Raw genomic sequence first — 13,062 nt, forward strand, 5'->3', positions numbered from 1 at the left:
TTCAGGATATGCTACAGCAAACTAAAATACCACATGGCTGACCTGGTCAGCTATGCTAGGCCTGCTCTGTACTGAGCCTAAGCCAAGAGGATCAAAGAAATTTGCACATTCTCTTTTTTTTTTTAAGTGTAAGTGTGGTACAGCCCGTTCCATAAAGTTGGGCATAGATCATGGAGATGTCCTCTCTGGAGGAATGAACTCTTCACATTTCTTGGTTATTGTTCCAATGATTTTTCTTTTTCCAATTAGCTGAAAAAAACAACAAACATCATAGATGAAAGCCACTGTGCTGCAATCAGTACTGCAAGTGAATTCTAGTAATTCACAGTGAACTACCTTACAAGACAGAAGTAGCAAGTCCTTGTCCATTTAAGCAAAGGAAATTCCTGATTAAACTTGTAAGAAACCAGGCTATTGCTAAGGATGTGCACAGTTCGTGTACACAGAAAAGCCAGCTGCTACCTTAAAACACCCCCAAAATTCCCAAGAAGGGTTAGCATCCACAGATACCTCGTAGATAAAGCATTCAAAGGTCTAGGGCACTGTTCTGTCCCTTATTCTTTAGGATTCATAATTTTGTTACAGACAGCATCACAGTGTTGGTGGGAAAAGGCCTCTTAGGGACCTGCTCACCTGGAGGTGCCCTGGTCCCCCCTCCTGGCAAGGAGGATGAAATCAGGGAGGACCAAGCAGCCAGTGGTTTCATACAGTCACATCCTCAGGTGCTGGCAACAGCAGACATCTCACCCTGGCAAATGGCAGGCTCATCCCCTGGGCCCTTAGAATATCTCAGGGGATAAAAGCCAGTGGCTTTGCCCAAAGAGTCCTTGTCCTTCTCAAGCACTCTCAGAAGCTAAGGAGGACAAGGAGCATGGCACCTCCTGTTCATGCAGGGGGAGAGAGCAGCCTCACATCTCCTGAGGCCACAACTGTGGGCACCCACGGGTGCCTTCTGACCAGGTGAAGGGTAACCATAGGCTGATCCATTAACATGGGGGCTACTAGTCACAGGACTGGGATGTTCAAGAGGCCACAACAGCAGTAGGAGATGGATCAGTGGATCCCACAAGACCCTCACGTCAGCCAATGTCTGCAGGGACATGGAGGGAATCCAGTCTCTTTCTGGGTTACTTTGCCCTCTGAATTTGTCTCCTCTGGGGCAGGATGCCCTGTGCACAAGGACCACACGTTGGTCAGAACCAGGGCAGAGCCCACCATCCACACACAGCCCAGGACTGCAGCTCACAGCAGGTCCGTGACCCTGTGCATGCGTGGTGACGTGGTGTCAAGCTCAAGAACGGCCCGTGGGTCATGACCACAAGTAGCACCGTGAGCTGTGCTGCCCCATCCTCCAGCACCCCCGGCAGAGAAGCAGGGCTGAAGGGTTCCTGATGCTCCTGGAAGGCAGTGTGGTGTGGCAGGCAAGAAAGGCCCCAGCAAGCTGGCCCTGCAGCTGGCCCTGGAGAGCATTGCTTGCTGTGCCTAGCCATCAGCGCTGCCCAGCACGTGCCACGCTCACTCTGTGTCTCCCATTCAGCAGCCCCTGCAGTGCTGCTAAATGCAGAGTGTCTTTCCAGGCCTGCTCCTTGCCAGCAGGCTCTGTGTGAGGCCAGCGCAGTTTGCTCGCATAAGACAACAGAAAGTGATTTTTACACTTGACAACAATGAAGTGTTCTTGCATATAACAACAAATATGTGCTTGCCAAACTGATGCCTGTTGGAGAAGCCCTTAAATCCATCAGCTGCCTCCCACCCCATCCCAAGGGGGGCATGTGATGATCTGCCTGTGTTCTGGTCCTGCCCGGCAGGGGACGTTCTGGGTGAGATGTTCATGCCCTGTGGGACAGCGGCCATCCCAAACCACAGGGGGGAATGCAAGCCAACAGATGTTGTTATGGCTTGATGGTGGAAAGGAAGACGGGGAGGGCTGAGAGGAGGAGAGGTGGGCAAGGTCTGCATGAGGAGCCCCAGCTCCAGCGAAGGCCGTGTCGTCAGGGTGAAGCTGAGCCTGGCATCCGACCACCTCACACCAAGGGCACTGCACAGGGACAGGCAGGGGCCAGCCCAAGCTGCGCTGTCATGACTGGGCATTGCAAATGACATCACACAGGCTTTCCAAGAACGTTTGGAATATCTGATTTCTTTCCCATTCCAGTAGTGCCGTACAGCCAAGATCCATTGGACCAGCCTCAGCCTAGTTTGCTGCACTTCACGCCATGCCACGGGGCTGGGAATATTGCTGGAAAACTGATTTGGCTGGATTTTATCATAACTGCCAGTCTGGAAATTGCAGGTACATTTTGTAATGTCCCTCAGGGCCAGAGGTGATTCCCACCTTACAGGAGACACAACCCAAGCAATGCTGAAAGATAGCCTGGCACTGCCAGAAGCCCATCTAGAACAGAAGCTGCACCTGATCTAAGGGCCTGTCCAAGTAATTGCAAAAGAAAAACCAACAAAAAAAGACCCAAGCATAAATAATAAAACCCAGAAACTGAACATCAGGAATTTCAGACTGAACAAATCAAACAGCATCACTTCTCATCGCTTTTTTAAAGGTGTATCTTTCCTGGTCTTTAACTGGAAAAACACCACTGATAAACCACTTGCATTCAAACAAAGCCACCTGGTTTTGATTATGATACATTCAGTGAAATGATGATGGTAACAATGATTATTTTTCCAAAACAGATTTTTCCCTGTGTAAAACACCCATTTCAGTGAAACCCTCTTGTTCAGTGCCTGCTGTGAGGAGCTGTGGAGGTGGCTGATGACCAAACCCTGGGGCCTCGGGGTAGGCAGCCTCTCATACCAGGCACACTGTCACACTGCCACATGTTGGCTTTCCTACTGGGGCCAGCCCCAGCTTCGCCCCATGCATGGCAGCAGCAGCACATGGTGCTCTGTTAGCGGATATGGATTCCCCCTCCGCCCGCACAGTGCTCACCCTGGCTATGGCTAAGAGCACTCAGGCAAATATCCACAGGTCACATTTATAAATTCAGAATATATTTATAGTGTGATCATACGTTGCTTTTTTTATTTTAAGTTTATGATTACATTTAAAATATAATTTCTGCACTCAGCCAGAGATGGACTTCAGCGGGACACAGAGATGCTTCAGCTGGACTCAGTACAGCAAAGTGTGAGTTTGCCATCCCTGCCATGATACCAACAGCACAGGAACACACGGCCCAGGGCATCGTGTGGGTGTGCATACAGTATACGCCCCACTCCTAAATGTCTGGCCTATAAATGCCAGAATCTTCCCGTACGGAACTAAAAACATTTATTCTGGAAGAGCCCAGAGACTCATGGCTAAAGGCAATAAATACAGATTTAATTTCATAGCTAATGCCCTGTCCAGGGTAAAACACTCATTTTTAATATCGTTGCCTGCGACCTGACATTACCAACAAGATGTCGCAATACAATATCTGAGTCACTGCGCGGGAGATAATGGTATTTTCTTGAGTTCAATCTGGAGGAGAGCTGGACCCATTAATCAGACTTGAAAAAGCGATGCCAGAGAGTCTGCCAGAGAGTCTGTCTGGCCTTCTCCAAGCACGTTACGTGACCCAGGGCTGCAGGGAGAGGGGGGAGAGCGTGAGTAGACCTGGATGTTACAATGGGAGCTCTGCTGGCCTACAGGCACTGCCTTCTTGGGGTCAGCCAAGAGGCTCCTGAGTTTGGGGTGCAGCCACAAGGGAGCAGCCGCATCCCTCCAGCTCTGCCTTTGCTTTCATGCTGCCCCACTGTATAACCCTCAGCACGGCCAGATGGGGAGTTCTGGTGGCATGGAGGAACTGGTGAATGTGAAAGGTCAGCAGGCTGAGAGTCCCATGGCTGAATGTCCCAGGGGCCAACCACAGAATGCAACAACATTTGGTGGAGGGACTGAGACAGCAATGTCCATCGTGGACAGGTCAATAAACATTCCTAGGTAGGGACATGGGGAAGGAAAATCATGAGGAAACATCCCATGGAAGGAATACTGCCATTAAGAGCATGATCAGGTCTGGTATGTCTTCACAAGGGAGAAAGCTGAGCAAGAGATGGATAGGGACAGGAAGGGAAACCTGCCCGGGCTGCCTTGAGCTCTGGGAGTGCTAATGGAGCTCAAGAGGACTGGAGAAAACCAGAAGCTCTCCTGGGAATGATGGGCTTTCTTTTCTGCAGGCAGGCAGCAGTGGCTCCAGTCATCCTGCAGCACCAGTGTGGGAGGCAGACCTCTCTGGCAGAGAGCTCTTGGCAAAAACAGGATCTGTGCAGAAATATGCAATGCACTTTTAACACTGAGCACTATTGGTCCATTGGACCAACTTGCCTAGGATGCAGAAGATTTGCTTTCAGCTGAAAGGCTTTAATTCAAGATTGGGTATCTCACTGTAAAATAAATGTTTTTTCTTGACTGGAATTTACAGAGGGATGCAGCAATCAGCAAATGAAAGTCCCTGGCCTGCTGTGCAGATGTCAGAGTAGATGATTCCTTCTGCTATGAAAGCCAATAAATGGCTCTGCAGAAAGTCAAGGCGTGAATGAAAATTGACTCATGAGATCCGTCAACTCCTGTAACTGTACCTCCAGAGGCAGTGTGCCATTTCTGGGAAGAGCAGAGGCTGCAAGACAGAGCTCAGAACACCCTGGGATCTAAGTCAGAGGAGGGATGAAGGAAAGCACCATGTTTGTCAAGGCTCCATACAACCCAACAGCCTTGATGGGGAGGTACAGAGATAGAGACTGTGTTGAAACCTCATTACCTGGCTGGTACCCTAGTAGTGGGCATGACCTCAGACTGTAGAGTTGTGCAGAGAGACCCAGTTCTACAGTCTGAATGGCCAGCTGCAATTTATGTAGAGTTATCCCCAGCACCATAATTAAGAGAAGATGAGAGTCCACAGACCACAGTCTGAGCCCTGCACACGTTTCAGTAAAAAGCAAGAGATTGAGGATGGACGCCCATTTGCAGATAATTGCACAGGACACATCGGTGACTCGCCATGACCCAGACACTCTTCTGCTCCCTGAGCTGAGTGATGCACTAGATATGGCAGAAGGAAGGGATGCCATCCAGAGGGACTTGATAAACTCAAAATGTGGGCCCTTGTGAACGTAATGTTCAACAAGGCAAAGTGCAAGGTTCTGCACTTGAGTCGCGGTAATTGCAGTAAACAGACTGGGGAAGCACTCCTTGAGAGCAGACCCGCTGAGAAGGACTTGGGGGTCCTGGTAGATGAAAAACTTAACATGGGCCAGCAGCGTGCACCTGCAGCCTGGAAGGTCAGGGGCTACTGTGGGCTGCATCAGAAGAGGGCTGGACAGCAGGACAAGGGAGGGGATTGTCCCTCTCTACTCTGCCCTCCTGAGGCCCCAGCTGGAGTACTGCGTCCAGGTCTGGGACCCCAGCACAGAAAAGATAGTGAGCTTTTGGAGAGGGTTCAGAGAAGGGCCACGAGGATGCTCAGAGGGCTGGAGCACCCGTCCTATGAAGACAGGTTTGAAGGAACTGGGCTTGTTCAGTCTTGAGAAGGGAAGGCTGGTGGAAGACCTCACTGTGGCCTTCCAGTATTTCAAGGGAGTTTAATAACACGAGGGAAATAATTTTTTTACACTGGTAAGTAGTGATAGGACAAGAGGGAAGGGCTTTAAACTTAAGAGAGATTTGGATCAGACGTCGTGGGAAACTTCTAACAGAGAGAGAGGTGAGGTGCTGGAACAGTCTGCCCAGAGAGGCTGTGGATGCTCCAAACCTGGAGGTGTTCAAGGGGAGCTTGGATGGGGCCCTGGGCAACATGACATACTATGTGATCTACCGATCGGGAACCCTGACTGCAGTGGGGGCCGTGGAAGTTGAGCTTTGTTCCAACCCAAAACATTCTATGATTCCAGCACCCTATGAATCTAAGATTCTGTGATCTACGGCCATCTGCCTGCCATGATTCTATGAGCTGAGCACCTCAGCAGGGACATTCTCACCATAGGCATCCTCCTCAGAATGACTGACAAATGCTCGTTCAAAAGTTTTGTCAATGAAACGTGGTATTCTGGACACCAAATTCATTATTTCAATATGCAATGTTCATTTCCCATTAGAAAAAAAAATGAAATGAAATGAAATAAAATAGAATAGAATAAAATAAACAAAATAAAATAAAATAAAATAATTTTAAAAAAAAAATGAAGTTGGATTCTCAGTTAAACCTGAACAACTTCAAAGTGATTAAAGAACTTTTAAAAGATTTCATAGAATCACAGAATGGCCTGGATTGCAAAGGAGCACAACGCTCATCAGTTCCAGCCCCTGCTGTGTGCAGGGACACCAACCAGCAGACCAGGCTGCCCAGAGCAACATCCAGCCTGGACTTGAATGCCAGCAGGGATGGGGCATCCACAGTGGGACGGAATCCCACCCCACATCTAACTCAAATCTCAGCAAGCGGTGGTGACGGGGCAGGCACAGAGCAATGCCTGTGTCACCACGGGACCGTGTCACAGAGGCGCACTGTGACCTCAGTGGAGAGGGGCTGACCCCAGCGGTCACGGAACCCCCCACTGCCACTCTCGAGCTACCTTGGCAGGTAAGGCAGCAGGCTCCCTCTGCTCCTGGCACGGCGGCCCTCCAGGGGATGCCAGTGCCCCAGATCTCACCCCAGCGCCCATCTGGGCATTTCTCCACAGAGAGAATTTCTCCACGGATGCCGACGGTGCTTCCGACACCCGACGCGATTATCCCTGGATCCATTGTGCTTCCACTGGCCACTGCTGCAATGCAGACCAACAGCAGCGGAGCAGTGCCAGTGTCGACCCAGTCCCTCCCTGTCCCCAATGTCACCTATGTGGTGCCTCAGGCTTCTGTCTGGCCTGGGGCACCAGGTGTCCAGGGACAGGGAGCGCAGCTCCCACCTGGGGGGATGCCCCAAGTGGTTCAGCTCCCACCTGGGGTGATGCCCCAAGTGGTTCAGCTCCCACCTGGGGTGATGCCCCAGGTTGTGGGTCAGCTCCCACCTGGGGGGGTTCCCCAGGTTGTGGGTCAGCTCCCATCTGGGGTGGTAACCCAAGTGGTGGGTCAGCTCCCACCTGGGGTGACAACCCAAGTGGTGGGTCAGCTCCCACCTGGGGTGACAACCCAAGTGGTGGGTCAGCTCCCACCTGGGGTGACAACCCAAGTGGTGGGTCAGCTCCCACCTGGGGTGGTAACCCAAGCTGTGGGTCAGCTCCCACCTGGGGGGATGCCCACAACAGTGGTTCAGCTGCCACCTGGGGCGGTCCCTCAAGTTGTGGGTCAGCTGCCCTCTGGGGTGATGCCCCAAGTCGTGGGTCAGCTCCCACCTGCGGGGAAGCCCCCAGCAGCGGGTAAGCGACCACGTGGGAGGAAGGCCCCAGCTGTGGGCAAGCGGCCACGTGGGGGGAAGCCCCCAACCGTGGGTCAGCTCCCACCTCAGGGGGTGCCTCCCATTGTGGTTCAGCTCACTCCTGAGGGGCTGTTCACTGTTTTGGGACATCTCCAACCTGGGGGGCAGCAGTTACCCCTGCTCTTGCTCCTACCCGGGGGCATGAAGCCGGGTATGCCTCCCCCCAATGCCCCTGCCCACTGCTGGGATCATCCCCCGGTGGCAGGGACCATGCAGCCCCAGCAGCCGATGGGGCAGCAGCCCGGGGCCGCGTTGCGTGGGCAGCCCCCGCAGCCCGCAGGCAGCTGCCCGCTGCAGGCTGCCAGCCAGCCCGGCCCCTCCACTGTCCTCCAAGGACCTCCGGTGCAGCAGCGGGTGCGCCTCGTGCCCGGCACCCTGCCCACCATCTTAGAGCAGCCCGAGGAGCCGGAGGACCAGGGGCCGCCAGCACCCATTGGCGTGTGCCCCCATCCCAACGCGGCTCCGCTCAGCTGCAGCATCGCAGCGCTGGAATCAGCTGGTGAGTTTGGGGGCTGCAGAGCGGGCGGCAGGCTGGCCGCACCAGGTGGCTGTGGGAAAGATGGCATTGCCTCACGGCGCATTTTCTTGCTTTCCAGCAGCGACAACCAGCTCCGACATCCCGGAGGACATCACCGACATCGGTGACCTCCTGGCTTGGATGAACAGCGGTGAGTTTGGGGGCAGCAGAGCTGGCGGAGGAGTGTTTGCACCCGTTTGGTGTGGGAAAGCTGGCCTTAACCCTGTGGAGATTTTCTTCCTCTTCCAGAAGTGGCACCCAAAGAGGTCCCGGACAACATCCCGGGCATGGATGAGGACGCGGCCGAGTGCCCAGCCCCTGCCTGCACCCCCAGCGGGCACCAGCAGAGCGCTGGCAGCATCCGAGCCACCAAGAGGAAGCTGCCGCAGAGCCAGGATGCTCCAGAACAAAAGCGCTCGCGCTAGGCGAAGCTGGGTGGGCTCAGCCAACACGGGAGCATCGGCAGAAACCGGCCCACGTGGTGCAGCAGGAGACACGGCCACAGCAGGAGACACAGCCAACAAATAAGGCTACCTGTAGCCCTGGGCTCCTCGCCGGCCCTCGCACAGAGCAGCGGCAGTGCTCCAGGGCCACCGGCACCGGCCCCAGCCCAACCCCTCCAAACCTGGGCTGTCCACCAACAACACCTTGGACGGCGACAGTGTGGGACTCCATCAGATTATATTACGTTATTTTATGTTATTTTATGTTCAATTACAATAAATTACTTTACATTATTCAATGTGTCACATTCACTTTGCCACGACGACCTGCAGTTGTTTATGCGGCACCAACCCCCCCCCAGAGCCCAGCCCAGAGCCACATCCAGCCTGGCCTTGAATGCCTCCAGGGATGGGGCATCCACAGCCTCCTTGGGCAACCTGTTCCAGTGCCTCACCACCCTCTGGCTGAAAACTTCCTCCTCATATCCAACCTAAACCTCCCCTGTCTCACTTTAAAACCATTCCCCTTGTCCCATCACCATCCACCCTCACAAACAGCCGTTCCCCCTCCTGTTCATGCACTCCCTTCAAGCACTGGAAGGCCACCGTGAGGTCTCCCCGCAGCCTTCTCTTCCCCAAGCTCAACAGGCCCAGTTCCCTCAGCCTTTCCTCACACAGAGCTGCTCCAGCCCTCTGCTCATCTCAGTGCCTCCTCTGGACCCGCACCCAGAGCTCCACGTCCTTCCTGTGCTGGGGGCCCCAGGCCTGGACGCAGCGCTGCAGATGGGGCCTCACAGGAGCCGATGGAGGGGGACGATCACCTCCCCCTCCTGCTGGCCGCCCCTTTTTCAGGCAGCCCACAACACAGCTGGCCTTCCGGGCTGCAGGCGCTCACTGCTGCCTCATGGCCAGCTTCTCGCCCACCAGGACCCCAAGTCCTTCTGCGCAGGGCTGCTCTCAAGCACATCTTCCCCCAGTCTGTGTCAATATCAGTCTGCATTGCCCCCACCCAATGGCAGCACCCTGCGCTTGCCCTTACTGAGCCCCTGACACCGGCTTCAGCACCCTGACACAGAGCCATGGATCACAGCCCTTGGCTGCCACCAAGACAACTCCCAGTCCATCCAACAGCCTGGCCTTCAAATCCACTCCTCTCCACGTTAGAGAGCAGGATGTGGCGAGGGACCATGTCCAAGGCCTTGCACAAGTCCACGCAATGTCATGCGCTGCCCTTCCCCCGTCCACCAACGCCGTCACTCCACCATAGAAGGCCGCCACATCGCTCAGGCACCATCTGCCCTTGGCGCAGCCACGCTGGCGGTCTCCAATCACTCCTTTCTGCTGGATGTGCCTTAACACAGCTTCCAGGAGGATCTGCTCCATCATCAGCCCAGGCACAGAGCTGAGGCTCACCGCCCTCACCCTTTCTTAACCATGGCAGCAACGTTTCCCTTTCTCCAGTCACCGGGGACTTCACCGCACAGCCGCTGCTGTTCACATGCGATGGAGAGCGGCTCGGCAGCCACATCAGCCATCTCCCTCAGAGCCCCAGGATGGATATCATCCCGCCCCATGGATTTGTATGCATTCAGTTACACCAGGAGGACTCGGCCTTGTTCCACCGTTGCACTGGGACGGAATCCCACCCCACGGCTAACTCAAATCTCCCCTCCTTTACGTTAGAACCATTCCCCCTTTGTCCAATCACCATCACCACACAAAAAGTTCGTTTCCCTCCTCTTTATAATCTCCTTTGAAACAACGGCAGGCTGCACTGAGCGGCCACAGCAAGCGGTGGTGACGGGGCAGGCACAGAGCAATGCCTGTGTCACCACGGGACCGTGACACAGAGGCGCACTGTGACCTCAGCGGAGAGGGGCTGACCCCAGCGGTCACGGAACCCCCCACTGCCACTCTCGAGCTACCTTGGCAGGTAAGGCAGCAGGCTCCCTCTGCTCCTGGCACGGCGGCCCTCCAGGGGATGCCAGTGCCCCAGATCTCACCCCAGCGCCCATCTGGGCATTTCTCCACAGAGAGAATTTCTCCACGGATGCCGACGGTGCTTCCGACACCCGACGCGATTATCCCTGGATCCATTGTGCTTCCACTGGCCACTGCTGCAATGCAGACCAACAGCAGCGGAGCAGTGCCAGTGTCGACCCAGTCCCTCCCTGTCCCCAATGTCACCTACGTGGTGCCTCAGGCTTCTGTCTGGCCTGGGGCACCAGGTGTCCAGGGACAGGGAGCGCAGCTCCCACCTGGGGGGATGCCCCAAGTGGTTCAGCTCCCACCTGGGGGGATGCCCCAAGTGGTTCAGCTCCCACCTGGGGTGATGCCCCAAGTGGTTCAGCTCCCACCTGGGGTGATGCCCCAGGTTGTGGGTCAGCTCCCACCTGGGGGGGTTCCCCAGGTTGTGGGTCAGCTCCCATCTGGGGTGGTAACCCAAGTGGTGGGTCAGCTCCCACCTGGGGTGACAACCCAAGTGGTGGGTCAGCTCCCACCTGGGGTGACAACCCAAGTTGTGGGTCAGCTCCCACCTGGGGGGATGCCCACAACAGTGGTTCAGCTGCCACCTGGGGCGGTCCCTCAAGTTGTGGGTCAGCTGCCCTCTGGGGTGATGCCCCAAGTCGTGGGTCAGCTCCCACCTGCGGGGAAGCCCCCAGCAGCGGGTAAGCGACCACGTGGGAGGAAGGCCCCAGCTGTGGGCAAGCGGCCACGTGGGGGGAAGCCCCCAACCGTGGGTCAGCTCCCACCTCAGGGGGTGCCTCCCATTGTGGTTCAGCTCACTCCTGAGGGGCTGTTGACTGTTTGGGACATCTCCAACCTGGGGGGCAGCAGTTACCCCTGCTCTTGCTCCTACCCGGGGGCATGAAGCCGGGTATGCCTCCCCCCAATGCCCCTGCCCACTGCTGGGATCATCCCCCGGTGGCAGGGACCATGCAGCCCCAGCAGCCGATGGGGCAGCAGCCCGGGGCCGCGTTGCGTGGGCAGCCCCCGCAGCCCGCAGGCAGCTGCCCGCTGCAGGCTGCCAGCCAGCCCGGCCCCTCCACCGTCCTCCAAGGACCTCCGGTGCGGCAGCGGGTGCGCCTCGTGCCCGGCACCCTGCCCACCATCTTAGAGCAGCCCGAGGAGCCGGAGGACCAGGGGCAGCCAGCACCCATCGGCGTGTGCCCCCATCCCAACGCGGCTCCGCTCAGCTGCAGCATCGCAGCGCTGGAATCAGCTGGTGAGTTTGGGGGCTGCAGAGCGGGCGGCAGGCTGGCCGCACCGGGTGGCTGTGGGAAAGATGGCATTGCCTCACGGCGCATTTTCTTGCTTTCCAGCAGCGACAACCAGCTCCGACATCCCGGAGGACATCACTGACATCGGTGACCTCCTGGCTTGGATGAACAGCGGTGAGTTTGGGGGCAGCAGAGCTGGCGGAGGAGTGTTTGCACCCATTTGGTGTGGGAAAGCTGGCCTCAACCCTGTGGCGATTTTCTTCCTCTTCCAGAAGTGGCACCCAAAGAGGTCCCGGACAACATCCCGGGCATGGATGAGGACGCGGACGAGTGCCCAGCCCCTGCCTGCACCCCCAGCGGGCACCAGCAGAGCGCTGGCAGCATCCGAGCCACCAAGAGGAAGCTGCCGCGGAGCCAGGATGCTCCAGAACAAAAGCGCTCGCGCTAGGCGAAGCTGGGTGGGCTCAGCCAACACGGGAGCATCGGCAGAAACCGGCCCACGTGGTGCAGCAGGAGACACGGCCACAGCAGGAGACACAGCCAACAAATAAGGCTACCTGTAGCCTTGGGCTCCTCGCCGGCCCTCGCACAGAGCAGCGGCAGTGCTCCAGGGCCACCGGCACCGGCCCCAGCCCATCCCCTCCAAACCTGGGCTGTCCACCAACAACACCTTGGACGGCGACAGTGTGGGACTCCATCAGATTATGTTACGTTATTTTATGTTATTTTATGTTCAATTATATTAAATTATTTAAATTATTCAATGTGTCATATTCACTTTGCTACGACGACCTGCAGTTGTTTATGCAGCACCAACCCCCCCCCAGAGCCCAGCCCAGAGCCACATGCAGCCTGGCCTGGAATGCCTCCAGGGATGGGGCATCCACAGCCTCCTTGGGCAACCTGTTCCACTGCCTCACCACCCTCTGGCTGAAAACTTCCTCCTCATATCCAACCTAAACCTCCCCTGTCTCACTTTAAAACCATTCCCCTTGTCCCATCACCATCCACCCTCACAAACAGCCGTTCCCCCTCCTGTTCATACGCTCCCTTCAAGCACTGGAAGGCCACCGTGAGGTCTCCCCGCAGCCTTCTCTTCCCCAAGCTCAACAGGCCCAGTTCCCTCAGCCTTTCCTCACACAGAGCTGCTCCAGCCCTCTGCTCATCTCAGTGCCTCCTCTGGACCCGCACCCAGAGCTCCACGTCCTTCCTGTGCTGGGGGCCCCAGGCCTGGACGCAGCGCTGCAGATGGGGCCTCACAGGAGCCGATGGAGGGGGACGATCACCTCCCCCTCCTGCTGGCCGCCCCTTTTTCAGGCAGCCCACAACACAGCTGGCCTTCCGGGCTGCAGGCGCTCACTGCTGCCTCATGGCCAGCTTCTCGCCCACCAGGACCCCAAGTCCTTCTGCGCAGGGCTGCTCTCAAGCACATCTTCCCCCAGTCTGTGTCAATATCAGTCTGCATTGCC

General features: G+C 56.2%; 3 protein-coding genes across 5 annotated transcripts in view; 2 read left to right on the plus strand and 1 right to left on the minus strand.

The window, feature by feature from the left end:
• The window catches only part of MYOCD (myocardin), a 224,920-nt gene that overhangs the window by 199,665 nt on the left and 12,193 nt on the right, over nucleotides 1–13,062 (minus strand). The gene's annotated exons all lie outside the window — the stretch shown is intronic.
• On the plus strand, nucleotides 7,302–8,354 carry LOC125702352 (proline-rich protein 2-like). Its single transcript, XM_048965515.1, has 3 exons — nucleotides 7,302–7,911; nucleotides 8,009–8,080; nucleotides 8,161–8,354. Exons 1-3 carry the CDS (start codon nucleotides 7,302–7,304, stop codon nucleotides 8,352–8,354), a joined length of 876 nt encoding a protein of 291 aa, XP_048821472.1.
• On the plus strand, nucleotides 10,990–12,041 carry LOC125702353 (proline-rich protein HaeIII subfamily 1-like). Its single transcript, XM_048965516.1, is given in 4 exon segments — nucleotides 10,990–11,179; nucleotides 11,182–11,598; nucleotides 11,696–11,767; nucleotides 11,866–12,041. Coding segments are annotated over 4 exon segments (855 nt in total).

This window comes from Lagopus muta, chromosome 18 (genome assembly GCF_023343835.1).
Source record: "Lagopus muta isolate bLagMut1 chromosome 18, bLagMut1 primary, whole genome shotgun sequence".
Lineage (NCBI taxonomy): Eukaryota > Metazoa > Chordata > Aves > Galliformes > Phasianidae > Lagopus > Lagopus muta.

What these genes read in the sequence shown, in the direction of transcription:
- LOC125702352 (XM_048965515.1), top strand. Translation starts at nt 7,302, where the DNA reads ATGCCCCAAGTCGTGGGTCAGCTCCCACCTGCGGGGAAGCCCCCAGCA. An exon ending in CGCAGCGCTGGAATCAGCTG is followed by an intron (nt 7,912 to 8,008) that starts GTGAGTTTGGGG and finishes CTTGCTTTCCAG; the next exon opens with CAGCGACAACCAGCTCCGAC. An exon ending in CCTGGCTTGGATGAACAGCG is followed by an intron (nt 8,081 to 8,160) that starts GTGAGTTTGGGG and finishes AACCCTGTGGAG; the next exon opens with ATTTTCTTCCTCTTCCAGAA.